The sequence below is a fragment of the Pavona decussata genome, unplaced genomic scaffold (assembly GCF_977016875.1).
Source record: "Pavona decussata unplaced genomic scaffold, jaPavDecu1.1 SCAFFOLD_155, whole genome shotgun sequence".
Taxonomy (NCBI): Eukaryota; Metazoa; Cnidaria; class Anthozoa; order Scleractinia; family Agariciidae; genus Pavona; species Pavona decussata.
The window spans coordinates 2,978,127-3,003,343 of NW_028145567.1; the positions used below are offsets into that span (position 1 = coordinate 2,978,127).

Here is a 25,217-nt window from a genome sequence, read left to right on the forward strand (position 1 = left end):
TGATTGTCGAAATCATATCCTTCGATAGAACTGCCGCCATGTTGGTTGTTGGTTGGTATCCGAATACGGTCCATTTGCGGTTAAATAGTGACTGTTTGATAAAAAGGACGTCATTATGACGTCAGTATAATATTTTCATGTTATTCTCACTCGTGGTCACTCGTGTGTACTTTTAGACACGATCCCGAAAATATTTTTAATGCGATTGAAAATTCTCCAGTAATGTGAGTAAAACTGTTGCCTAGCCTCCAAATTTTCCTAGAACAAATATTTCAAAAATTCTTTGTTTGTCAATGGCTTTCTCGTACCTTATGCGTATGGACGGCCACCAAAAACACACGATTATAAATACGGAGATGAATGTATGTTTAAAGAAGGAATAGCTAATAAACAGAAGGGTTCCCAGTAAATAAATGGTAAATGATAGAATACAATAGCAAATATTTTGGCGCTTGAACATTTTGTGTCAACTTTGCGTGCATATTTGTAACATAAGGGCTTGTGGTACGTGAGCTCTTGTGTAGAAAAGGGTTGACAACAAACTGAGTTTTTCGAGGCCTCAGCTCCTAACGAGCAGCGGTACCATACCAATCAGTAGATAAGATAACTTTCATGTTTTATTTTGTATTAAGCTCATTTTATTCGTTAGAAATAAAACTTCGCGCGAAACAAATCAGCAGTAAGTATTCTCGATCGGGGGGTATTTGATCCCAAGCCAAAAATGGTCCGTGTTTTGAGCTACATGCTATCAAAATCAGGGATCAAAATATTATTTAAGTTTTGTTTTACATTGTTTCCAATAGAAACCAAAATAAACTCGTTCACCTAATTGTAGCATTTCTATCACAACTGAGGATCCAGTGAAACTCTAGCTTGAACGCGAGCAGAAGTGTATTACATAATAATTGTTTCCTTCGAATGCATGATCTCGCCCCAGATGGGAGGTGTTGGGGGCGTGTGCCATGGTTTGTTTTGACTCTTCGTACAATAAAGGTAGCATGCAAACTAAGGCCTTACGCAGTTCTGGGTGCCTCTTTTTCTTTCCTTTGTTTTTAACCGTGTTTGTAACAGCGTTCCGAAATTTACGTTCAAGGGCACTGTTCCCATCGCCAGATGAAAACGGACAACGCAATCAAGAACCAAATGGAGACAAACCCTTCAGCATTCACAGAAACTAGAATTTTATAGCATATTTAAAAGCGATTATACACCCTCTGTTTCTCTGGATTTGACCAGAAAAATCCCTGACAGAATTAAGAATAGGCAACCACAAAGTCAGATAGACAGGTAGATACAAGAAAATATTGAGGTGTAAAAGACTCTGCTCTCTCCGGCTACGAGCTCACTCTCTCGAGGATGAACTGAACAAGCTCATTTTCTATTTCATTGTCCTAATTATTTATCAATTAGAAATAACTTTATGATAAAATAGATTACTAATATAAAATTTCCAAACTTCAAACATTTACAAATCACAGAATTTATTGTAGCGTTGATGAACTCCTCTGATTATGTTGCTAATAAGCAGCTTCTTCCTGTTTTGATTTAAGAAACAATTTGTTACCAAATAATATAGTCTGATGAAATTTAATTCTCTTCTCCGCCTTATTATTAATTTATCATTTTTTTTATTTCTTTTTTGCAGTATTTTGTATTTTATGTTTGCGTTAGTTAGCAGAACTTTAGGACTCTTTTGCAGTACTGTAGTAATAAATAGTTACACTCTTTTTTGTTATATAAGAACCTTATTTATGAGAACGTTGCAGTTGAGGTTGAGATTAACTAAAATTTAAGAACATACTAAGAACATTACCCAGGCTGATTGCTGGACTTGTCCTATTTAACCTAAATAATAGGTGTCTTGGTCACGTCCGCATAGATTTATTGAAATACTTTAACAGATAACTTAAGAGGCATCTTAAGAACTTTTCAGGCTCAAATTGCGAAAAACAAAATATAAGAACGTCCAGCCTCGGCGCCAAAATTAGACGTTATTATATATATAAAAAAAGTGTTTATGTTCACGCAAGTAAAGCTTATCTACCTTCTCGGTTGTTGTTGATAAGCTATATATTTTATTTCATGCGGAAGGTGACAGTGCCAATCACAACTCGTATCCTATAATCCTCGGTAATAACCAGGGATTATAGTCCGTCTGCAACGCAGGTTAACTCGTGAATGGACAGGAAAGTGAAACAGAATTGTGAAATTCTTAACTAAAATTGCCGATACTAACCCCCTCGGTTCTCCGGATGAGGCCGCGCGACAATCAGCCGACCAGAGTCAGTGATCGAGTTAGAACATAACATGTTCAACCGATCGCTGATAGGTCCTCCTTATAAAGGAACTAGGCGAAAGCTTCTTAAAAAACTCCTTTATTTGGAAAGTTCACCTTGCGTCAGTTACATTTCAGCTTCCGTTATTTCCCGTTAAATTTAAGGTACATGTTATGAAACGATATACCTCTCGGGTGATCTTTCTTATCGTTTGGAATAAACCAGCACGTGATCGAAGACTGGGCCAAACCCTGGACAGAAGAGAAACTCTTAATTAATCCAATTGGTTCCACTATCTGCACCAAGCTAGAGAAACCGTAAAATGAGTCTTCCAAAATACGTGACTATGAACGTTCCCCAAGTCCGATGACAGGGAGAGTGCATTTTCGTGCCTTTCAAAATCCACGACTGACAAGCCGCACGACATCACTTATATCTACTGAGGTTGCGACATTTCATAACTTTTTTTTTCAGACCTTTCCACCAATCAATGAAATATTTTGATGCATAATGATTGACATTATTTTTTTTCGATGTTTCCGCACAGTTCAGCTCGCACAAGACTCTGTGAGTTTAACACAGTCAAACCGGCGGCCAAATAAACTAAAGGATTTCCAGTCTCATTAATTACCTGGTAAGTGGAACTTAACATTCTTCAGTCACGCAAGTTCTTGAATGGAAATTGATTTGTATAAAATATTGTAGCTGTGTTGAAGCTCCGTCATGCTAAGTCTTCGCCAAAACCTCGACCATGACCAACGGACCAATTCTTTAGCTGTTGTACGCGTTCTCTGGTTACCTATTCTGCGTGCAACAAGTTTTGACGTTGTTTTCGTTTCTACTTTTTGCAACACGAAAATTTTTGGGAGCGCGGAGGTGGTACTACACGCAACAAACAGCCAAAACTTTGCAACACGACATCAATTTGTCACGAGACCAGTTGCCCGACATGTCGCCCGTATTACTTGACCTTGACGGAAGACAGAAATCGCAGCCTCAGTTGTGGCTAGAGGAAGAGAGATCGATACAATAAAGCTAGTAAAAGAACCAAAGGATTGAGGTGGGGTTCAATTAGTTAGGGACTCAGTGGAGTATGAGGCAGGAAAAATGGGGGAGAGGAGGAGAGAGAAACAGAGAGAAACGTTAACCCCACTGAGAATTTCGAAAGTAACAGCCCCTGTTACTTTCGGATTTAGTGAGCCAAATGGGGTAATGTTACTTTCGGTGAGCCGTTACTTCTGTTACTTTCGAAATTCTACGGTATTCAGCGCATAGGACTTCTCTTACCGTATTACAGAATTTAAGACTGATTAAAATGTTTGCTACTTTTCAAATACGAAAAAGACAAACATGTATCTTCTCTTCAGACCAGTATGTAAAACGTATCTCATATCAGACCTTGATGGTGAAATATATAATTTTATTACGTGTTGACGAGTACCACGTCCAGGGGCCCGTTTCTCGAAAGTCCCGGTAATTTACCGGGCCCGATAAGTATATTTTAAAGTGTTTTTTCGCCGATTACACAGTGATTACACGCAAGGTACTTGGCCAATGCTTTCACAGAATTTAGTATTCAAAGCTAACAAAAATTGACTTCCGTTAAGAAACATTTATCACCAAAGACACTTATCGGGCCCGGTAAGTTACCGGGACTTCCGAGAAACGGGCCCCAGATCTCTATCTGTAGCTGCCCGGCTAGTTTGAGTTTTGGAGCATTTTATACCTTCACGTAGCAGAGCTTGTTTTCTACGGTTTTTCAGAGCCTTCTGGGGCGGGACTCTCGTTGTTTATGATAAACATCGCAAAGTGGCTCGGACTATTAAAACACAGATAATTCTGAGTGATAAATCTCTGTGTAATATGACGTATCCAAATGGGCCATTCGGAGTTGCTTTAAACCTCATCACGAAAGCGAGGCTAAGTGCAAAGCTTTCTTTTTTTCTTTTTTTTTTTAGTTTTGTTTGCATATTTTCAATTTCATGATAAAAATTGTTCACGAAGCCTCACTTTCATGATGAGGTTCAAAGCAACTAGGAAAGGGCCTATTCAGAGATCGTGCATTTCTTCAGAGGTAATCAATCGATACCAATCGATGAAGAAAAAAGTTGAAATCGATTACTATCTATTATCGATAGAAATCGATAACGATTGATTTATCGATTGTTATGGGAAACGTTTGAAGAGTTGAACTCCGCTAAGTCCCAAGGGAAATAGAAAAAAAGTTTTCTGGGCCCAGTTTTTCAAAGCTCGATTAAGCTAATCCTGGGCCAACGTGAAGTTTGATTCGAGTTTAATTACTAAAGAAAAAGCATTTTTCCAAAACATATTTTCCCTTTAGCTTTGACTTAGATTTTTCTTTACTTTAAGCTGAAAGTCAGTTAAAATATTTTTAATAAGCGACATCAAAACCTCGGTTAATTGTAATCGGGGATTAACGTTAATCAGCTTTCGAACATCTGGGCGCAGAACTTTAGCGGGGCAACGAATGAGCGGGGTTGGTGTTGAATTTCAAGTATCCTGTTAATAATAATTTTAATACTTAATCGTGGTTCTATCATTCTGTCACAATCACCAGTCGGCTTTGGTGCAGTAAGTATGTTTTACAAGAGCCTTTTGATAAGAACGTTTAGGTTGGGAACTTTAGGCCAAATGTTAAGACCATATTATGGACAGGCTTACATAAGGTGCAGTGATTTTGGCGTCCGTCATCAATAAACTCGAATTTCTGCACATACCAGTTAGCCTGTGCTTGGTCTCTTACTTTTTTCTGAAAAAAAAAAAATGATAGACAGAAAAAAGTCGAACAAGAAGGAAAGCAAAGTCGGAAGCGCGAAGGCCACAACCCAGGGAGTCCCTAGCCACAACCCAAGTCTGCGAATTATCAAGGGAGGGGATTGTGGGTGTGGTGGGGCTTAGGTTAGAGACCGTGGGTCTCCCGAATAATATGCTAATTTTTTATGGATATTTTCATAGGATGCTAAGGTAAGTTATGGCCAAAACGTCGGAAAAGATTCTTGTTCTGAACCTCCTGGTCTGTGGAGTGACATTCGCATTGCTCCAGCTGAGGTGCTTTCCGAAAAATACCCCTCAAGGGCGGAACAGCAAGTTGAGACGAAGCTGCAACTCGCTCCGAGGCAGCTCATTTGTGCTGATGGTTGGTTGGGATTATGAGCCGGAAGAAAGTGTAGAGTTAAGACTAGCAATGAACTCTGTGAAGTACGTGTTGATGGTTCCCCATAAGTTGAAGTCGAAGTTTGAATCTCCTAGTGTAACAAGGCTGACTTCAAGAGACCAAGAAGAGTTACTGAAGCTGACAAAATTTCTTGACATGCATGCGGACTACGATGGGGCAACAGGAACCACCGCTCAGAAGAATGGACCAAGTGTGCGGACGACAAACAGTTCTGCCCCGAAGAACCCTTGAGCTTGCGCTCAAACACCTTGGCAGCATCCGACGGTTTTCCGATCTGTTGTGATGTTGTCATGGATGACATCCTATCCGCCACTGTTGACGCCATGAATAAAGTTGGCATTGACCATCGTGTTGTGTACGGCACCCTCCTTGGTGCCGTGAGAAGCCAGGCCCTTATCCCGTACTCGGACGACGTTGACATTGCCATTCACAAAGCTGATAACGACAGATACGCCAGCTTCCGGCTGATGCAGCACATACTGGGCCCCAGGTACTTTGTGGCGTGGAAGACCAATCCTCCAACAAGCAGGGTATACCCTCACTTTGCTGCAACCGTGATAACAGATACGCGCCGCCTGTTCAAAGGAGCAGAAAGTCTTGAAAGTGCCGTACTATTCGATAGCAGAGTCCTTAACGAGATTCAAAAACTCTTGCCCGTACAGAACATCCTTTTGGAGCAGCGTTACGTTGAGAGCTGGTTTGAAACATCCTCCATAGTCACCATAAACAATCGGCAATACCTTGGAGTGTCAGACAATGTTGACAAGTTCCTCAAAAGTTTGTATGGCGACGACTACATGAAGAAAAAACCTGCGATACATTCCAAGACAACCCTGCAGACCGACTGACTTATTCTGTTAATTCATAATCTTGAAAGAGAAGTGTAGACGTTAGTCCTGGAATGTCCTGTTGTTGGTGGAGATTATCGAGCTATCGTTTGGAGGTTGTAGCTTACATTGTGGATATTACGACTTGGAAAATCCAAAGAGAGTACGAAACAACTGTGGCATTGTTCCTTAACTACCAAAACGAGGCAAATCTGAGACAGAATCTGCTCTCGTCCTAGACCCCTGACCGCGCGCAACAAAAGCACCACTGTAACAGTTTTTTAGTCGTTCGATTTTTATCTCGCTTACTCGCTTAATAGATGAAACACTTGCTTGTAAAAACAGTCAGCATTAATGATATACAAACAATCAGTATTATATATAGACAAATTTCTGCTGAAAAACAACAACAACAACAACAACAATTTTGTTTGCATTCCAATTTACATAGGTGGTATTGCGCAAAAACAGTGAAAGAAATAAGAAATCACACTATACTTAAATAATTCTATTTTTTAATAATAATAAACTTAAATTATAATAAATTGATAAAACAATTATTTTCTAGAGAACTTCAAAAACAAAATAACTTATTTTTTTTATTTATTTTATTTTCACACAAAAAAAAAGATCTACTGGTATATGATTAAAAGCAATAATATTTTATGAGGCTCCTAAGAGGGTATTTCAAATCAAAGGACTTTTTCATATACACTAAATAAATTTAGATTGCAAACGAAAAGGAATTTAAAATGATAACGATCAGTGTTGTAGCCAGCCATTTTTCCCCCTTAAGCCCAGGGGTGTAAGAGAGCATATCAACTTTTTTTTGCCAAAGTTCTACATACGAACAGGTCAATATATGAAACTATATATGAAAGCACACTATATGAAAGCACAGGTTTGCCTTTTCCTTCACGTATTGATTTAAACAGAAAATGAACGGGCTTCTTTGAGATACGGAGGTCATATCAGCATCCGGGAGGAACATCAAAGGAATGACTATCACTGACTATCCTTCACTCAGATACAAGTGTTCTTGGCTTGTTCGCACAGAAATCTCCGATGCACGACTCTCTTGCGTTCATTGGCTATTGATCACGAGGGCGTCACGTGCTCTGTTTTCATCCTGGGTTTAAGGAGAAAAATGGCTGGCTACTCCAGGGGAAAATCATTTCCTACATTACTTGACAAACAATGTTACAATATTCTTAGCTTTTTTTAATATTTCATATACAATGTCTACCAGTCATAGCCTCAACATTTCTGAATACTCTATACGTTTTTTTCAGCTGTCTATTGATGGTTTTCCGTCTATTTGTTTGTGCTTGTTTCAACTGTATGTTATTTATTTTTGTAATTGTATCAACCGTCTCCCAGTTTCAATCCCTTTTTTGCCAAGTTTTCCAGCCATCGAGGCATCAGTTTTAGCCGGAAGTGGCCTGTCCGAATGAAAGAATGATACTATAGTTTTATAATACAGTCGAACCTCCCATAAGCGACTGCCCAAAATGCCAAGATTTAGTGATCGCTTACGGGAGGTGGTCGCTTACAAGAGTCGAACCAGAGGGGTTTCTTTCCGGGAACAGGTCTGGTACATCTGCTTATTCGAAGAGAACTTATTGCATGCGTTTTCCTAGTTACAATACGAGCAGTGCTAGGTTGTCACCAGAAGGTCCTTGTAAACTCAGTGTAGCGTAGTACATACAGCCAACATGGAGATCAGCCTATGTCTCAAGTGGTCGCTTACAAGAGGTTGAAAATAATGAAAAATTATAATGCCGTCACTTCAAAAAGTGGTCGCGGTCGGTTAACTATGGGAGGTGGTCGCTTACGAGAGGTGGTCGCACATGGAGGTTCGACGGTATACTCAAAATCATTTACTCACTAGCAAATGAAAAAAAAAAGGGTACAATACCTGTTTATTTTGAAAATGTGGGCTTCCCGAACAAGTAGTAACGCTGTACTGCTTCATAAACCTTGAATAGAGAACCAGTCAGACTGCAAGATCCCGTGGTTATCACAAAGGGCACATCGAAGGTCCAGGTGCATGGCCGGGGGATTTAGGGCCGGGATGAATAGGCCACAGAAGGCACCCTAGGGACAAAATCAGGTTAATCTTATAGCATAAGGTTCAAAATTGACCAAAAATGGTCAAAGCCAACCTGGCCACGAAAACGTCAAAAATTGTCAAAAATTAAACCTTTAGTATTAGGTTGAAAATTGGACTAAAACTAGTAGTAATCAAAGATTATACCCTCCGACAGCCCTAAGTTGTGCGATTGTACGGCCTGCTGCGTGACTTTTTTTAGGTAGTGTATTAAACTACCAAGGTCAAATACTTGCAATAAACGAAGCTGAGTTAAAAATTTCAGCGGCTACGTTGTTAAACTTAAAAATAATAGAAAGTATTTTCGGTCCGCCTGTTGCGTGACACCGTCGAACTCTAAAATAATGCACATCATTTTCGGTAAAACGCTTTCAATCTTGGAGAAAAACGAAACTTACAGGCCAGCGTACTATTTTGGTCAAACTGAAGCGAGCTAATTTGCATACAAGTTGGATAGCGAATTATCCGTTGAATAAAATAATCTGCTCTTGGAAAAACCGGGGCCGGATCAGTCAGTTTCTGATGCGTGTATATTTCAGATATTTTTGTATTTCGATTTTATACTAACTCGCGAACCTAGGGCTGGGAGAAAAGCACTCTTTACTCGTATTGTAAAAGGTTTCTGAACATAGCAACGATTTTGATGAGGATGGTCTTTTCGTAGTTCCACAGGCTAGTTTGCGGTTGAAATCTATTTCTGACGCGACGAAATGTACAACGGGTGTGCAGCGCTGTCGTGTTCGATGAATTTATTTCCCATGGAAAATTATTTTACCGCGGCCACAAAACGAGTTATTTTTTTCTTCAATGCAATCTTTCACAAAAAAGATTTCTGGAAGAAAGGGAAAAGATTCTGCAGAGATGTTTTCCAGTGAATATTGATGAACATTAAAGTTGAAATGTGATCCGGTAAAACTTTCCCGATGGGAAAAATGGGTGTCAGTAAAACGCGGGGTCGGGGTCATTTTTTTTCTTTTTTTTTTTTTTTTCTTTTTCTTTTTTTTTTTTTTTCTTTTTTTTCTTTTTTATTTATTTAATTTGTTTTTCAACATCACAGGTCATTTGTGGTTCAAAAAAGGATTAAATCCAATATAAAAAAGTTAAGTCTCTAAAGCTTACTAGCTTAGGATAGGTCATCGGTGACAACACTCGATGCAGTTCCGTATTTTGGCGGACATTGGTTCCTTGAATTGACTTCCTTTTATTCTTCTAAGAAACGAAATGAGGCAAAAAATGCAAGGTACGAGACAATATATTTCCTTGAACTAAAAAATTCTTGAACTAGAATGTGCATGAACTTACTATGAACACCCATGATCGTGCTCGTTTGTTACAGTCAATCCATGTCACGCGTGACATGGATCCCAAGGGGTTAGTTGATGACTCAAGCGTCCTCTGAAAAAATATGCCTCAAAATTTCATATTACACAACAATAATACAAGACCTCGGTTTCTAATTTGGTTAACAAAGTTTATTCCGAAAACTAAGGCAATTTTATCAGTAACGGTCGTAGAAAAAAAAAACACATGTTGTTTGTAAGTTGTTTACGTTCTGATGGAATTTCCTGTTTAAGTAAAACGCCGTCTGGAGAGGAGTGAACCTTCACTCCCCCACCCTCCTCACTCAATGTTGCTTTGAATGCCGGCCGATTATCCATCCCTTTTTTTCAGCGGCGGACCAACAGTTATGGGGGGGGAGGTGGGGGTTGGGGCTGAGTCGTTGATGTATCACTGGAATTTGTAGATTGACTAAAAGTTTCTTAACAATTTTGTCCAATATTGTAGCTATCACAATCCACGGCCAAAGAAAAGTAAGGAAAGGTCCAAAAGCTTCTTAGGAACCCTTGAAAGGTCATGAAACTTGTTGAACAGTAGGGCATAGCAAAGTCACTGAATTTCATAGTTGCCTCAAACAGAACACTAAAACCATGCAGTTTCTATCAGCAGTGGATACGTAGGTTTTCAAATACATTTCGGTTCTACAAGTACGTTGGCCATTTCTGAAGTTTTGACCGCTATAATCTCTTTCAATCTTATTAATTCATCCGTTTTCCCTTTTGCACTGTTTATATCACGTTGTTGGCGCTCACCTACATTGATTTAATGTGCAGGCGAGCGTTACTTCTTTATCTTAGAGTAATGGCATACCATTATGTCTAGATTATGGCGCTGTTACTCTGCTTATGTCCAGTGTTTTATTGCTATTTCTTTTGCTTTCTTACAGGTTCAGAAAATTGACATTGGCTATGCCAAAACCGCCAAAAAGATGGACGTGAAGAAACTAAAGAGCGCCATGTGGGGACTTCTCACCGCAAATGGCCAGGGAAACAAGGTCTGTTCTAAAGCACGCCTTCCCTGCTTCTCTACCTTAACCGCCTCCAACTCCTTTTCCAATTTCATTCGGGTGGCGAAATATTTTCAGTTCTAACTTGGAAGTCTTAATGCTTGAAGCTTTTGATGAGTACTGTAAGCAATGACGGCTGCTAGTTCGCGATTATTTCAACTCATCCAACTTGTACAAGAGCAGCGAACTTACCCAGGAACCAAATTGGTAGGCGAGGCGTTCGAGTTAAGAAAGAGAATGAAAAATTCACCGTCGTGCGCTCACGTTCTTCACAAAACCTTGAATTTGGTCATTTCACCTTGTTGTTTTGCAGAGGACGGCAAAGGAATTGTACCAAAATTGAAATCGTATATGCAGAGAGATTGTTTTTACTCATTAAACGTATTGTTTTGCGGCGTTGTCGTTGCCGTCGCCGTCGTTGTTGCTTAAGGTTGGTTATTGACAATTTGCTGTACACGGTGCTAATAAATTTTGAGTCTGGATGTGGATGGGCTATTGTCCAGCATTTTGCCATGACCCTAGATGTTTCCACAGTTTTGTAATTTGTTAGTGGAAGGCTCATCCCCTTAACTGACATCAAAAGTTTGGCTCTTGACTTCCACTCTGTAATCGCGTTTTGTTACTAACAGGGCTGGTTGCCATCGCCTTCTTTCTCTCAGGGCCCTTTCCATTTGACAGAATTGGCCAGCCAGATCGATCAGTTTGCAAACGGAATGTACCAATTTGAAGGATAAGTTTTATCCTAGTCCTTCGAATTTCTTCAAAATAGCACCTACCATTTTCGGAGTGTTTATTTTTCAAGATTTCAATGCAGCACCATCCCTTCAAAATGATTCATTCGATTTACAGACTGGCTGCCGTTCGAGCCTGCCCGTTCTGACAAATGGAAAGCAGTCTAAGAATGGGTTGGTAGATCGGAAATACAAAAATAATAATAATAATAATAAAAATAATAGTAATAATGATGATAATAATAATAATAATAATAATAATAATAATAATAATAATAATTTAATAATGAAATAACTTTATTATTTACAAGAATAAAATCTACTAGATACAATTTGAATTCTATTAAAACCTGAGTGATTTTACAGTTTGCTGTCATAAAATTGTAAAATATCAACATCTCATATATAAAAGCTAATTCATATGGGTTTGGTTCAGAAGATAAAAGAACAATTTCCACTGATGTAATAAAAATATACATACCCTCATAATAAAAATATTCTAAATAAATGCCCAGTCACAGTGTTTCCAATCACACACTAAAAAATAGTTCAGACTGACAAAAAAAAGTCACTACTTAAATTCTGGCTTGCGCACTTTCCGATGTAATGTCAATGTCAGACATATTGGTGGCTACTCTTCTCTTTCTCCTGGTTCCCCTGAGACACAGCAAGGCTGATCGTAGAATGGCAAAGGATACCTTCGCCCTTATCCAAGAAATGGTTGTAGCGTAGTCATCTCCTTTCTTTAACGCAAGTAGCTCTGAAAGGCGGCTATGGAATCTCTTGCATTCATCGGCCATTCCACCTGTGCTTGTAAAAACTAGTGGTAATAATAATAATAATAATAATAATAATAATAAGACAATTATCGGTAAATATTTATAATTCCAGTTACCTGGGACTTGATCATTTATTGCGATGGCCAAAGAATTCTGACTACACTTTGGTTTTATTTCATGTAGGAAAATGCGCCTCCAGATCAGGAAAGACAAGAAAAGGACGAAATCAGGGTAACACAAACTCAATCGTTTAAAGACCTTTACGCTCAGCTGCCTGGAAAACTATCCAAGAACATGGGAAAGAACCTGTCCGTATCCATCGCGTTTGTCTGCATCTTACATCTCGCGAACGAGAAGGTAAAGTTTGTCCTTTTGTTCAGTTTAAATTCAAAAGGGAATTAGCCCATCGGTCGATGAATGCTGAGAGATTGACACGAAACGAATAGGCCATTTCCGAGTTGCTTTAAACCTCATTATGAAAACGAGGCTAACTGCACTTAGCCTCGCTTTCATAATGAGGCTCAAAGCACTCGGAAATGGCTTATTGGCCGCAAAACTGTCATCTGACAGTGACAACTGTCGGCCACTCCTATGAAAATTTAGTACGTTCAGTGTTCTCCATTTTAGGCGGTAACCGGTAAAATTTACCGCCTGTAGCACCACTCGTTACCGCCTCAAGAAGTGATTACGACCACTGTGTTTTCATTTGCCGGCCAAATGGTGAACAGCTTTTGAATACTGACGAAGCGTTGACCTGGGACAATTTACAAAAACTTAACATATTTGGCAGCCCAACGAGCGAGTGCAAGGATTTTCCATAAAAATGCGCGCTTCATAGCCTTGTTAAACACAAGTTTTCGAAGGTGCATGCACTCGGAATGTTATGGTGGAAAAAAGTGCGAACTTGTAACACGTTCCTTGTATTCTTTCGTCCCCAGTGCCTCAAGATGACTGGTGATCCAGGAATGGAAGATTTTTTCATTTCTCAAGGCACATAGCTCTCTCTCATCCCAAGTAGTGGTGACATTCTATCCTGACGTCTTCTTTAACCTTAATGACAAACTCAAGGTAGGACCGAGAGATCCTATCTTCTCGTGGAAAAGTTCTTCAATTAACCAAACGAATTTCTCGCCGGGCATGTTTCTGGACGAGAATGCCAGTCGGAGATTTGCAATTCCTCGTCAGAGACTGCTGACTCGAAGAAATGTATAAAGGCTTGTCAACGAAAATAAAATGGATTCTCATTCAGAGTAGAATCACCTCACCTAAATCGGCGATATAATCAAACAGCTAGCAGACCCCAAGCTCCCAAGCAGCTTGCAGACCCCCCTCCCCCACCCCCAAGGTCAACATTAGAGTGAACACCTTCAAGTGGTGTAAGTTTGGGGGATAAAATCAGAACGCCATTTATTTAAACGAAGTTCACATGGGGTTTGACAAAAAGGCGGTTGAGACATTTTTCGTTCGTGCCAACCCGAGTTGTTAACACGTTGCCTACTTTAGAGACCTTATAGATTCTTGTACGAGTACGAGTTTTTCCAATAGTGGGTGAGTGAACCAGTGTCATTCTGGCTGGAAAACGAGATAGCCGTCGTCATTTTACTACGAGTTTTTGTGAGAACGGCGTAGTGGCGAAAACAGGGGCGAAAACAAGTCCTCGAAACGTAGGTTATCTTGTCTTTTTAGAATCTCGATTGGGCTTAGCTATCATCGTTTAAAACAACTGCGTCAAGTTCGTCGCTCACGAAGAGTAAAATGAAGCCTCCTGGGATATATCTCTTCTTAGTACTTCGCTAAAATCTTGAAGTCAAATCTCGTATTCATGATCGTACTCGTAAGTAGTTAGAATCTGAAGGTCTAGAAGGCCTATAGCGGTAACCAGACACATTTACCTAAAGCCGGCGATTTTATACGCCGATCGCCGCGATCGGAGAAAATCGCCAGGTGTGCCCGGTGGAGCGATTGCGATTTTCGCCGATCGCCGTATAAAATCGCCGATATCTAGCATGTCAGGTTATCGGCGAATAAATTCGCCGGCATTCGCCAAGTGTGCCCGTTCACGCGATTTGCTATGGTCATTACTGCGAATCGCCAGTAAAGTCAACTAATCAGTTTGGGCGATTTTATCACATGAATTTTTAAAACTGCCACATCACTGCGTTCGGCGAAAAAAATCGCTAAGTGTGTCCGTATCAATCGGTGGCGAAAATCGCTCGCGATTTTCGCTGGCTATCAAATTCGCCGCAATCGGCGTATAAAATCGCCAGGGGTGTCGCCGGCTTAAGAGAAGTGACCCACTTATAAAAAAATGTTTTGACCTGTGCATGGTATTCAAGGGGCGCTGTCGGGGAGATTTCTGTGTTTTGGTACTACATCTCATTTATCTTACACATCGCTCAAATATTTGACAAGGTACCTTTTCTCTAACGTCAAATTGATCTTAGAGCATGCAGAGGAAAATACTAAGTGATTTCTTTTAAGGACGGTGCCTACTAATAAAGAAGTATTTTTGTGTGGTTATGACTACGCGGGAAAAGCAGATCTTAGTAAGGGCTGTTGAAACCCAAAGAGAACATTGAGGTTAACCACGCAGTTTTCAGAGATAATCAAGCAACAATAATCCAAAAGAGCAGTAAAATACAAAGCAATGTTTTTTTTTCTTTCTTTTTTTTTTTTTTGGGGGGGGGGGGGGGTTAGTTTTTTCCATAATGAAGCTTTATTATCTCTGAAAAATGCACCGTTATCTCCAATTTTCTTTTTGGATACCAAGAGCACTTCCTAAGTTCTGCTTTCTCCGCATAGTTTTAAACCGCGCAAAAATATCCCTGTATTAGTAAGCACCACCCATAGGAAACCTGAGTATCTCGAGATGCGCAGAACGTATGTGCGGTAACAAAAGTAGGCACCGTCCTTAAAAGAAAAAATTGAGAGAAAAAAAACCCCGACTGTTTAAGGGTCTATTGGAGCACTAAAAGTCTGGATATAACTGAAATAGTTTTTGAATTAGTCACGGATTTATTGGAGTTTTCCGATTTAGCGGAAGTTCTGCGGAAGTGGAACTTGGCAAATTCAACTGAATTCAATTTCTCGGATTTCCTTATGGGAAATTCGTTTAACGAATACTAATAAGTAACTTGCACTTCACGAAACCAACTTCAGCGCGCAAATATACTTTATTGCAAAATTAATGAAAGTTTCGATTCACCAACAATTTCAGCATTTAAGCAAGCATTTTTTTTTAATCAATGGACGGACAAGCTCAATGGGGTTTTAAAGATTGTTTCAATACAGTTTTTCGGAGGCGATACCGATATTTTTTCAATCGCATTAAAAGTGGTTTTATCCTTGTCCAGTCACTATCATATTTTCACCACTAACTAACTGTGCTTATGACTCAGCTATCATGACTTCATCCTAATCAGCGAGTTTCTTTAGTACATGGTAATGACTCCTCGATTAGTCAATTTTCGCTATAAGGAAAAATAGATCGAACTTCTGCTAAATCGGAAAACCCTATTAAAAGGTCACTTTTCCATCAATGAGTGGAGGCGCGGTGGTGTAGTGGTTTGGTGTAGTCGGACTTTCGATCGGACGGTCTGAGGGTCGTTGGTTCGAGGCCAGGTTGGTCTCTTCATTGCTGTGTTGTTTCCTTAGACAAGAAACTTTGCTCCACATTGCCTCTCTTCACCCAGGTGTATAAATGCTACAGAAACCGTAAGCTAAGCTAAGCTCCGGCCGTGTGGGCCACCTAGGCTCGTGCGACTTTACCTTTACCTTTCCATCAATGATCCCAGATCCAGGTTTTCTAACCTATTTCTCCATTTGTTTATTTCTTGCAAGTTGAATTGATTATTTAACCCCGAAAATAGATCGTGTCTAAAAGTACACACGAGTGAGAATAACATGAAAATATTATACTGACGTCATAATGACGTAATTAAGGAATAGTCATGTGCTTAGATTTGTTCCTCTGCAATGACTACTAGTGAAAAATGGAAAATCGCATTAAAAATAACTATAATTTTAAAAATGCAACATCTGTGGCATTTGCATGTTTTAAAGGTGAAAAAAAAAAGCCTTGCAAATGCTAGTCTCTAGCATTCCCATAAAGGACACTCGGCTTAAGCCTGGTAGCAGCGGCCTGCATGTAGCTTATGAATACGCCCTGATGTCCGATGTGTTATAACTACGATGAGAAAAAGGACTTGTGTTTATGTACTTAGCAAGTGAAATAAGACTTCTGGAATCGAATCAGTGAACTTCTTGTTTGGCGCAGCGAGAACCGGGAGGAGAACGAACGCCCTGGGGGACAAAAAGCTTTGTAACTCCACCCAACTACAAATAACCAAATTTTAGAGACATCTGACATTTCAATTTCAGTGAAGAAGAGCGTGAGTATGTGATACAAAATATTGCATCACATAATTACGCTCCTCTCTAAAATTGTGTTGCTTTCTTTGAATGAATTAAACTTTACTAACTTCTTTCTTACTGTTCTATAAATAAGCGCCAATCATCTAGTTCCACTTGTACATGAAAAGCTAAGCACAAAGGCAAGAGCGAAAAAAAAAAAAATGAGTACTGAACTTTGGGTTAACAACTGGGTAGCCAATATCTAAAGTCGAGGAGTGACCCTCCTTTTATGTAATACGGATTAAACGAGGGAAGAAAGAGGTCTATTTATGACCAGTTTGTAAGGCTTCTTTTATTTACAGGATTAAAATCATGGTACTCTTTTTCTTTTTATGAATTACATTACATGAAGTTCAATTGGCTGAAAACGACTTGGTTCCAGAGTTTTCCAACAAATCAGTTGCTTGTATACTTCGTTCCTAAACGATTGCATTCTGATGGCATAAATCAATGGATTTACTAAAGAACACACGTAATATGGTACACAAACAATGTTATGTTGTTCCCTTTTAGGCAATTCATTCCAAGCGCCTTGTGGAATGAACGCGTAAATAGCAAAGGGCAAAATTGTCAGTATAGATACGGCTGTAACTATGAATAAGGTAACTGAGAGTTTCCTGTCTGAAACAAGTGCACCACAAGGCTGGCCAGAAGGACATTTTCTTACTTTTACTATAATGACAACATAAGAGTATGTGAGTACCAGGAGATTAAGGATAATGTATATTGTCCATGCGTAATAATACTTTTCATCTGTCAGAATGGATACCGTGCAAGAAAAAAGGAAAGACAAAAGCCAGCTAGAAATTATTACTTTAAAGTAAACCCATTTCTGAATTAAGCAGTGCCTGAAAGGAAAAAGTGTTGCGTGTAAGCGCTCTAAAGAAATTAGCGTAAGATTACAAAGGGAGGATAAGCCAAATATGTTATAAAATATATAGATACTGATGTACTTCCAACCGTCACCAGGTTCAATTCCCGCTTCAATAGAGAATAATTTCAAAGGTCCCGATATTGTTCCCACCAGTAAATCAGCCACAGTCAGGTTTATTATTAGGTACGTAGTGCGCTTGCGCAAGTGGTGACTTCTCGCAAAAACGACGAGGGTTAAGGCGTTGACTAATAATATGAGAGTAAATTCAATGACACGAACTGCAAACCAAATGGCACCCTGGGGCTGCGCAGAATGATCTTCATAGGTGTCATTGGTCATCCTTGTGTAAAATATTTTGTTAGCTTCCTCTTGCTGTAATCGTCCTTATTTTTCTGGCGAAGACTGGCAAAGAATTAAACAAAATTAGTACTTCAAGTGGGAGACAATATTGACATAAGAATGATATGATATGTGTATATTTTTGGATTTTTTTCTCAATTTTCATCAACACCACTACTGGCTATTCTCTTTTAACTTCCGCTGAAAGGTAGAAGACGCGGAAATATCGCAGCAGATATATCACATGTGCGTGATATGACAAGTCATAGGTGATTCGCTCTTTGGAAAAATGTAAAATTAAACAAAACAACAACTTTTTTTTTTCAATATTTCAATCGCAGACTTGCGATCTTTGCAGTGCCAGTTGAGGAAAGGTTTGATGAACCAATAAAAATATTGCTCATGGGTTCTTTTATCTTATAGTTCTTATGCAAATTGAAGCAATTATATTACCGAAAGGATGGATCGCGGTGACCGCTTGCCGACAGATATGTTCCATCTTGAGTCGAAAAACAGAGAAACAGGAACCAACGTTTTAATGTGTTTAATTTAGGTATTTTGCTTAAATGTCTCGTTCGGCACCTTTTCACTTTTCCATTAAGTAACTTTGAAATAATTGCGTTGTTGTCGTCTTCAGCTTCAGAAAGACCAACTTTAAGAAACAACATGAGATGAAATGTTTCAAGGAGACGCGCAGAAACGCTATTTTGTTGCTGGCGGTCCATCTGTTAAGCGAAGCACACACACATTTCCCAGGACAATAAAAACATTTTCGTGGTGTATTTACCGCTTGGCCTTATTATTTGAACACAAAATGTTCGCTAACAGAAGTGGCTAAATGTTTTCTAAAAACACTTGGCGAGTACTTTGTGGGTGAAAAAATACAGATAAAAAGGAAAAAGAGAAAACGCCATTTCTATCCGTTTTTTTCTTGTTGTAGCACACTCACTCACCTCTTTTTTCTGTATGTTATCGTGATCTTTAATTAATGTATACCAGCAGCTGATCAAAACTACTAATACCCTAATTTCCCAACATCAGTTTTTGTGGCCTCAACGCCACATCACGCTATTCATTCCTTGTTGTTCCGCACTCATTACTCCAATGCGCAAACCCATCCTGCAAGTGGATTCGAAGGCGACGTTGCGTCGAGATCAAATGAGACTGAAAGGAAACTTTGCTGCCGTTTCAGTGGACACCCCGAAAAGATGGTTCGTCTCGGTGGGATTTCTGCGCAATTGTCAGTAAAACCGGTGTATTTTCATTAAATGGCACCTCAATCACTCTGGGACATATATATTCCCACTAATAAAATTGGAAAAATATATCTTTTTATTTTTATTAGTGGGAGCATTTTTGGTTTAACCCTCTTATATTCTTTTAAATATGTATTTTTTTGTCTTTCTTTTGGAACAACGTGTTAAGTCATGTTCAGCAGAACAAGTACAGCAAAGCAGCAAATAGCGTCTGTTTCCCAAAATCGATCGCTGTAGGAAACAGGACACCGCCATTTTAGGTCCTTTACTTAGTTTTTTATTGCGTAACCCCGCACGGCTTCCTCATTTGGCGTTGTAGTAGTGAAAAGGTTCCGACCGACAAACGACTAAATGTTCCAAAATATACCTTTTGTTTAAGAAGTTATCGGCATCGTGTTAAGTAGTTTCGGCGTACATAATTCTTGCTTGTCAATAAGCTATGTTTTCATCTGCTTGTAAATTGTTTTTCATATGGAACCGTCATCATATCTGTTGTGTTAGGGTACACAAATATCTTCCCTCCAGTGAAACGTTTTTAATGATTGATCGATAAACACTGGGTAACCCCACACGGCCTCTTCATTTGGCGTTGTAGTAGTGAAAAGTTTCGGATCGACAAATGAATAAATGTGCCAAAACGTGCCTTTTGTTTACCGAAGTTTTCGTTGCCGCCGTCTTCGTCGCAGTTTCCCAAAGTCTCACGCACAGAAGAAACCCGGGGAAAGTTATTGTGAGAATTTGTGGTTTCCCTGTTTGAGATCAGAGTTCAGATTGTAAGACATCCAGCAACTGAAAAATTTCCAAACTACCAATCTTTCAGCCCATCATTTTCGGTCAAACGTCCAGTTAATCTTGTGAGGAAGTTATCCTTGTGTTTAGTATTTAGGCATACATTAATTCTTGCTTGTCAATTAGCTATGTTTTCATCTGCTTGTAAATTGGCTTTTCGAAGGGAACCGTCATTATGTCTATTACTATCAATCAACCACATCGAAGTCTTCACAAATAACTGAAACAAGAATTTTCGCGGCACAATCTGTAGACTTACCATTACAGCACAAAAGTGGGGGGGACTAAAGCTTTGTGATAGAGACGTAGTCGAAATTTGCAATAAGTGATTCTTCTCGGTATAACTTATAACCTAATGCATAAAGAACAAGTCGAGAATTTATTTTAAATAAATACAGATTCAAGCTTTTAACCTTAAAAACAGGATAATGAAGTATTTTTTCTTTTTGTTTGAATTCAGTCAGAGGATATCTTGACATGAGTAAATGTAATACTTGGACCTTAGACTGTTAACAGTCCCCCAATTTTTCCGTGTGATTGTCGAGATCATATCCTTCGATAGAACTGCCGCCATGTTGGTTGTTGGTTGGTATCCGAATACGGTCCATTTGCGGTTAAATAGTGACTGTTTGATAAAAATGACATCATTATGACGTCAGTATAATATTTTCATGTTATTCTCACTCGTAGTCACTCGTGTGTACTTTTAGACACGATCCCGAAAATATTTTTAATGCGATTGAAAATTCTTCAGTAATGTGAGTAAAACCGTTGCCTAGCCTCCAAATTTTCCCAGAACAAATATTTCAAAAATTCTTTGTTTGTCAATGGCTTTCTCGTACCTTACACGACGTATGGACGGCCGCCAAAAACACACGATTATAAATACGGAGATGAATGTATGTTTAAAGAAGGAAGAGTTACAACAAACTGGGTTTTTCGAGGCCTCAGCTCCTAAATGATGAGCAGCGGTACCATACCAATCAGTAGTTAAGATAACTTTTTCATATTTTGTTTTGTATAAGGTTCATTTAATTTGTTAGAAATAAAACTTCGCGCGAAAGAAACCAGCTTCAAATCAGCAGAAAGAATTCTCGATCGGGGGTATTTGATCCCAAGGAAAAAATGGTCCGTGTTTTGACCTAAATACTATCAAAATCCCGGGATCAAAATATTATTTAAGTTTTGTCTTACATTTTTCCCAATAGAGACCAAAATAAACTCGCTCACCTAATTTTAACATTTCTATCACAACTGAAGATCCAGCGAAACTCTAACTCTTTGAGCAAAATGCTCCCCCGTCTCTGCTCCCCCCTACCCCCCTCATTGGGGTAGAGTTACTGGGCGCAGAGTCTCTGCAGAGCCAGCCTCACGGTCCACCCGCACAAGGGAACTCTTAAAAACCTGATGATGCTGAAAACATATATATAAGACGCGACAGCGTCGGACGGTCGGAGAATCTGAGGGTCGTTGGCTCGAGGCCAGGTTGGTCTCTTCATTGCTGTGTTGTTTCCTTAGACAAAAAACTTTTCTCCACATTGTCTCTCTTTACCCAGGTGTATAAATGGGTAACGGTGACATACTGCTGGGGGTAACCCTGCAATGGAGTAGCATCCCATCCAGAGGGGAGTAGCAATACTCCTAGTTGCTTCATGCTACAGAAACCGGGCTAAGCTCCGGCCGTGTGGGCCACCCAGGCTCTCGTGCGACTTTACCTTTACCTTTCCATCAATGATCCCAGATCCAGGTTTTCTAACCTTTTTCTCCATTTGTTTATTTCTGCAAGTTGAATTTAACCCCGAAAATAGATGGTGTCTAAAGTACACATGAGTGACCACGAATGAGAAAAACTATTTAACCGCAAATGAACCGTTTTCGGACACCTAAATAGGTGCAAATTTGATACTGAAGACGTTTCCGAGAGACGAGAGGGGAGCGGATGGGGGGAGGGGTGTGGGGTGGAGTGGTCTAAATCTACCTCCTCCCGTTACCTTTAATCCCACCCCCTCCTCCTTTTTTTGTTGACTTTGCCTTTTGAGAATTTGCATTTTTTAAAGGTGAAAATAAAGCCTTGCAAATGATAGTCTCTAGCATTCCCATAAAGGACACCCGGCTAAAGCTTGGTAGCAGCGGCCTGCATGTAGCTTATGAATACGCCCTGATGTCCGATGTGTTAGAACTACGATAAGAAAAAAGACTGTTGTGTTTATGTACTTACCAAGTGAAATAAGACTTCTGGAATCGAATCAGTGGACTTTTTGTTTGGCGCAGCGAGAACCGGGAGGAGAACGAACGCCCTGGGGGACAACTCTACCCAACTACAAATAACCAAATTGTAGAGACATCTGACATTTCAATTTCAGTGAAGAAGAGCGTGATTATGTGATACAAAATATTGCATCACATAATTACGCTCCTCTCTAAGATTTTGTCGCTTTCATTGGATGAATTAAACTTAACTCCTTTCTTACTGTTCTATAAATAAGCGCCAATGGTCTAGTTCCACTTGTACGTGAAAAGCTAAGCACAAAGGCAAGAGCGAAAAAAAAAATGAGTACTGAACTTTGGGTTAACAACTGGGTAGCCAATATCTAAAGTCGAGGGGTGACCCTTCTTTTATGTGATATGAATTAAACGAGGAAAGAAAGAGGTCTATTTATGACCAGTTTGTAAGGCTTCTTTTATTTACAGGATTAAAATCATGGTACTCTTTTTCTTTTTATGAATTACATTACATGAAGTTCAATTGGCTGGAAACGACTTGGTTCCCGAGTTTTCCAACAAATCAGTGTCTTGTATAGTTCGTTCCTAAACGATTGCATTCTGATGGCATAAATCAATGGATTTACTAAAGAACACGCGTAATATGGTACACAAACAATGTTATGTTGTTCCCTTTTAGGCAATTCATCCCAAGCGCCTTGTGGAATGAACGAGTAAAGAGCAAAGGGCAAAACTGTCAGTATAGATACGGCTGTGACTATGAATAAGGTAACTGAGAGTTTCCTGTCTGAAACAAGTGCACCACAACGCTGACCAGAGGGATATCTTCTTACTTTTACTATAATGACAACATAAGAGTATGTGAGTACCAGGAGATTAAGGATAATGTATATTGTCCATGCGTAATAATACTTTTCATCTGTCAGAATGGATACCGTGCAAGAAAAAAGGAAAGACAAAAGCCAGCTAGAAATTATTACTTTAAAGTAAACCCATTTCTGAATTAAGCAGTGCCTGAAAGGAAAAAGTGTTGCGTGTAAGCGCTCTAAAGAAATTAGCGTAAGATTACAAAGGGAGGATAAGCCAAATAGGTTGAAAAATATATTGATACTGATGTATTTCCAACCGTCACCAGGTTCAATCCCCCCATATCTAAAGAATAATTCCAAAGGTCCCGCTACTGCTCCCACCAGTAAATCAGCCACAGTCAGGTTTATTATTAGGTACGTAGTGCGCTTGCGCAAGTGGTGACCTCTTGCAAAAATGACGAGGGTTAAGGCGTTGACTAATAATATGAGAGTAAATTCAATGACACGAACTGCAACCCAAATGGCACCCTGGGGCTGTTCAGAATGATCTTGATAGGTGTCATTGGCCATCCTTGTGTAAAATATTTTGTTGGCTTCCTCTTGCTGTAATCGTCCTTATTTTTCTGGCGAAGACTGACAAAGGATTAAACAAAATTAGTACTTCAAGTGGGAGACATAATATTGAGATGAGAATGATATGATACGAGAATATTTTTGGATTTTTTTCTCAATTTTCATCAACACCACTACTGGCTATTCTCTTTTAACTTCCGCTGAAAGGTAGAAGACGCGGAAATATATCACATGTGCGAGACATGACAGGTCATAGGTGATTCGCTCTTTGGAAAAATGTAAAATTAAACAAAACAACAAAAATTTTTTCATTCAATTGTAGACTTACGATCTTTGCAGTGCCAGTTGAGGAAAGGTTTGATGAACCAATAAAAAAATTGCTCATGGGTTCTTTTATCTAATGCAAATTGAAGCAATTATATTACTGAAACGATGGATCGCGGTGACCGCTTGCCGACAGATATGTTCCATATTGAGTCGAAAAACAGAGAAACAGGAACCAACGTTTTAATGTGTTTAATTTAGGTATTTTGCTTAAATGTCTCGTTCGGCACCTTTTCACTTTTCCATTAAGTAACTTTGAAATAATTGCGTTGTTGTCGTCTTCAGCTTCAGAAAGAGCAACTTTAAGAAACAACTTGAGATGAAATGTTTCAAGGAGACGCGCAGAAACGCTATTTTGTTACTGGCGGTCTATGGCGGTCCATCTGTTAAGCAAGCACACACACATTTCCCAGGACAATAAAAACATTTCCGTGGTGTATTTCCCATTTGGCCTTATTATTTGAACACAAAATGTTCGCTAACAGAAGTGGCTAAATGTTTTCTAAAAACACTTGGTGAGTACTTTGTGGGTGGAAAAATACAGATAAAAAAAAAAAGGAGAAAACGCCATTTCTATCTGTTTTTTTCTTGTCGTAGCATACTCACTCACCTCTTTTATCTGTATGTTATCGTGATCTTTAATTAATGTATACCAGCAGCTGATCAAAACTATTAATACCCTAATTTCTCGACATCTGTTTCTTTATTCAACGCCACATCACGCTTTTCATTCCTTGTTGTTCCGCAATTATTCCAATGCGGCAAACCTATCCTGCAAGTGGATTCGAAGGCGACGTTGCGTCGAGATCAAATGAGACTGAAAGGAAACTTTGCTGCCGTTTCAGTGGACACCCCGAAAAGATGGTTCGTCTCGGTAGGATTTCTGCGCAATTGTCAGTAAAACCGGTGTATTTTCATTAAATGGCACCTCAATCACTCTGGGACAAATATATTCCCACTAATAAAATTGGAAAAATATATCTATGTAGTTTTATTAGTTGGGGCATTTTTGGTTTGACCCCTTATTTTCTTTTAAATACGTATTTTTTTGTCTTTCTTGTGGAACAACATGTGAAGTCATGTTCAGCGGAACAAGTACAGCAAATAGCGTCTGTTTCCCAAAATCGATCGCTGTAGGAAACAGAACACCGCCATTTTAGGTCCTTTGCTTAGTTTTTTATTGCGTAACCCCGCACGGCTTCCTCGTTTGGCGTTGTAGTAGTGAAAAGGTTCCGACCGACAAACGACTAAATGTGCCAACTCACATACCTTTTGTTTAAGAAGTTATCGGCATCGTGTTAAGTAGTTTCGGCGTACATAATTCTTGCTTGTAAATAAGCTATGTTTTCATCTG

At 39.3% G+C, this 25,217-nt stretch overlaps 2 protein-coding genes across 2 annotated transcripts; both read left to right on the top strand.

Annotated features, from left to right (window-relative positions):
- The first annotated feature begins 2,806 nt into the window (after positions 1 to 2,806).
- Positions 2,807 to 13,512, top strand: LOC146465881 (condensin complex subunit 2-like). The gene is made up of 4 exons (XM_085128055.1): positions 2,807 to 2,910; positions 10,634 to 10,741; positions 12,447 to 12,620; positions 13,202 to 13,512. The coding sequence occupies exons 2-4, from the start codon at positions 10,676 to 10,678 to the stop codon at positions 13,259 to 13,261; spliced, it is 300 nt and encodes a 99-aa protein (XP_084984181.1). The 5' UTR covers positions 2,807 to 2,910; positions 10,634 to 10,675; the 3' UTR covers positions 13,262 to 13,512.
- On the top strand, positions 5,269 to 7,483 carry LOC146465882 (uncharacterized). The gene is made up of 2 exons (XM_085127982.1): positions 5,269 to 5,495; positions 5,636 to 7,483. Exons 1-2 carry the CDS (start codon positions 5,269 to 5,271, stop codon positions 6,318 to 6,320), a joined length of 912 nt encoding a protein of 303 aa, XP_084984108.1. The 3' UTR covers positions 6,321 to 7,483.
- Positions 13,513 to 25,217: the final 11,705 nt, after the last annotated feature.

Excerpts from the sequence above, each read along its gene's own strand:
- LOC146465882 (XM_085127982.1), top strand. The coding sequence starts at position 5,269 with ATGGCCAAAACGTCGGAAAAGATTCTTGTTCTGAACCTCCTGGTCTGT. Across the intron at positions 5,496-5,635 it reads CTAGCAATGAACTCTGTGAA|GAACCACCGCTCAGAAGAAT; the intron begins GTACGTGTTGAT and ends ATGGGGCAACAG.
- LOC146465881 (XM_085128055.1), top strand. The coding sequence starts at position 10,676 with ATGGACGTGAAGAAACTAAAGAGCGCCATGTGGGGACTTCTCACCGCA. Across the intron at positions 10,742-12,446 it reads CAAATGGCCAGGGAAACAAG|GAAAATGCGCCTCCAGATCA; the intron begins GTCTGTTCTAAA and ends TATTTCATGTAG. Across the intron at positions 12,621-13,201 it reads TACATCTCGCGAACGAGAAG|TGCCTCAAGATGACTGGTGA; the intron begins GTAAAGTTTGTC and ends TTTCGTCCCCAG.